General features: G+C 36.1%; 1 protein-coding gene across 1 annotated transcript; it reads right to left on the bottom strand.

Moving 5' to 3' along the window:
• Positions 1–427: 427 nt before the first annotated feature.
• Positions 428–1,225, bottom strand: LOC111392492 (actin-depolymerizing factor 5-like). The gene is made up of 3 exons (XM_023017846.1): positions 1,205–1,225; positions 869–1,128; positions 428–772 (listed from the first exon to the last, which is right to left on the bottom strand). The coding sequence occupies exons 1-3, from the start codon at positions 1,223–1,225 to the stop codon at positions 622–624; spliced, it is 432 nt and encodes a 143-aa protein (XP_022873614.1). The 3' UTR covers positions 428–621.
• Between the last annotated feature and the right edge of the window lie 722 nt (positions 1,226–1,947).

Here is a 1,947-nt window from a genome sequence, read left to right on the forward strand (position 1 = left end):
AGAAGAAAGACTGATGACCCATGTAAGGATTTACATGGGACATTGCAGGTCACGTCTTAGATTTACAAATTCGAAAATCAACTCTTTGCCCACACATTTTATTGATGTCCACATACATAATTACAGGTTTGGAAGCCTAATTTTCCTGTATAAAGCCTAAATCAAGTTTTTGATTGTATAATAACTAAAGTCATTCATTATTATTCCTTATTTTACATATGTGTATGTTTGTGTATTATTGCATTTGACAATAAATCATCCTCTAGCATTAACCCGTTTTATTTTAAAGATTAGGATACTTACATTGATTTACAGTATATTTATAGTAGTCTAATTATCTAATACTTCTAATTAAGTAAAGTATTTATCTAATCTAACGCCTCAATATTCCAAGTGAAATGGATCAAAATGCTAATCACATACAGCAAATATAAAAGAAAAAAGTTTATGTTAGCTTAAAAAACACAAGAGGGATGATTAAGGTTACAGTTACAAGCAGACAGATCCTAGAAAAAGATGATGGTATTGATTGACAAGAAAGCATCACTAAGTGGAGTTATTAAATTAAACTAAATTAATTAAGATGCCAAAACACAAAATTTTATCAATTTGTCATCTCAATTATTTGGCTTTGTCCTTAATCACATCAAATCCCATCTCGGTTGGATCCGTAGCTTGCACTTCATAATGGATCCCATCTAATGCCCTCCTTAGTCCATCTTTCGACGTTGCGTACAGCATTTTCGCCCTAATTCTCGATGCCGTCGGTGCCCTGAAATTATATTTTACTTAACATTTAGATAGGGTTGTTGTAAGATTTAAGCAAATTAAAAAGTTAACTAACAATCAAGGAAATGAAGTGACGGACCATGCAATGAAGAAGATCTTGCTCTTGCGGCAATTATCGACAGTAACAAAGTCGAAATCAAAGACAGCATATCGGCAATCATCCTCTGGTAGTGATGCAGCTAAATCATCGTAACCTTCACCAGCTGCACCGACTTTGTCCACCGTCACCAGCTTCGATCCCTCGTCAATCTTGAACACGATGTACCTATGAACCTTCTTCCACTTCATCTCCATGAATGAGTTCTTGCATTCGTCCGTCACCCACATGCCGGTCGTCGCCTACACAACAAAATCATAATATATGACCAGCTTATATATCAATGTGTGTGTGTGGGTGTAGAAATTGTGTGTTTACCATCTTGAAAGCCATAGCCATGGTGGTTGCAAGTCGGGAGGGTGGTCAATTTTCTTTGCTAAGAATAGTGATCAGGGTGGGGAAATATTATGATTTCGTCGAGACTTTATATGATGCTGATGCAGATCTAGTTATATAAGATTTGGTTATTGAAATGCCACTGAAACTGCAATATATTACGAGTTTGTCCATATGGATACACATCTCTGTATATTGATTCATTTAATATTCATCGTGTAACATTGATCCATTATATTACGGAGTGTGCTCTAATTTAACGTTTTAAACATGTCTCGAGCGTAAAGCACATGACAGCCATACCCATAACCAACGGATATGTCAAAAACCAGCCAATAATTCACAGTTGGCTGTGAACTAAACCCGATTGTATTGAGAGGTGCTGCCTACCTGGGCAAGTCTAATGGTCCCATCTCGGATCATGCACCTGAATCCCCCATATCCCTCTCTTGAATTTCCTCAATAGTCTTGGCGTATAAGCAAAGGGGAAGTAATGCAAATATCAAATCCCAAGCTCGAGTTTTCCCATAAAATAGCCTGACGAATGTAGGTTAAATGTTTATTTATTAGAAATTTATGTTTCAGATTAGATTATTTTGAATATTTCATGTAACCATTCCATGAACGGCAAGATTTGAAAAAATAGAGTTTTAACAAACACTAAAGTCATGCATGAGTAGACATGTTGTCTGCCCTTTCTATCAGGGCCCACAATTAATATAAAC

The sequence above is a fragment of the Olea europaea genome, unplaced genomic scaffold, assembly GCF_002742605.1.
Source record: "Olea europaea var. sylvestris unplaced genomic scaffold, O_europaea_v1 scaffold935, whole genome shotgun sequence".
NCBI lineage: Eukaryota > Viridiplantae > Streptophyta > Magnoliopsida > Lamiales > Oleaceae > Olea > Olea europaea.

Excerpts from the sequence above, each read along its gene's own strand:
- LOC111392492 (XM_023017846.1), bottom strand. The coding sequence starts at position 1,225 with ATGGCTATGGCTTTCAAGATG. Across the intron at positions 1,129-1,204 it reads TGGCTATGGCTTTCAAGATG|GCGACGACCGGCATGTGGGT; the intron begins GTAAACACACAA and ends TTTGTTGTGTAG. Across the intron at positions 773-868 it reads AAGATCTTCTTCATTGCATG|GGCACCGACGGCATCGAGAA; the intron begins GTCCGTCACTTC and ends ATATAATTTCAG.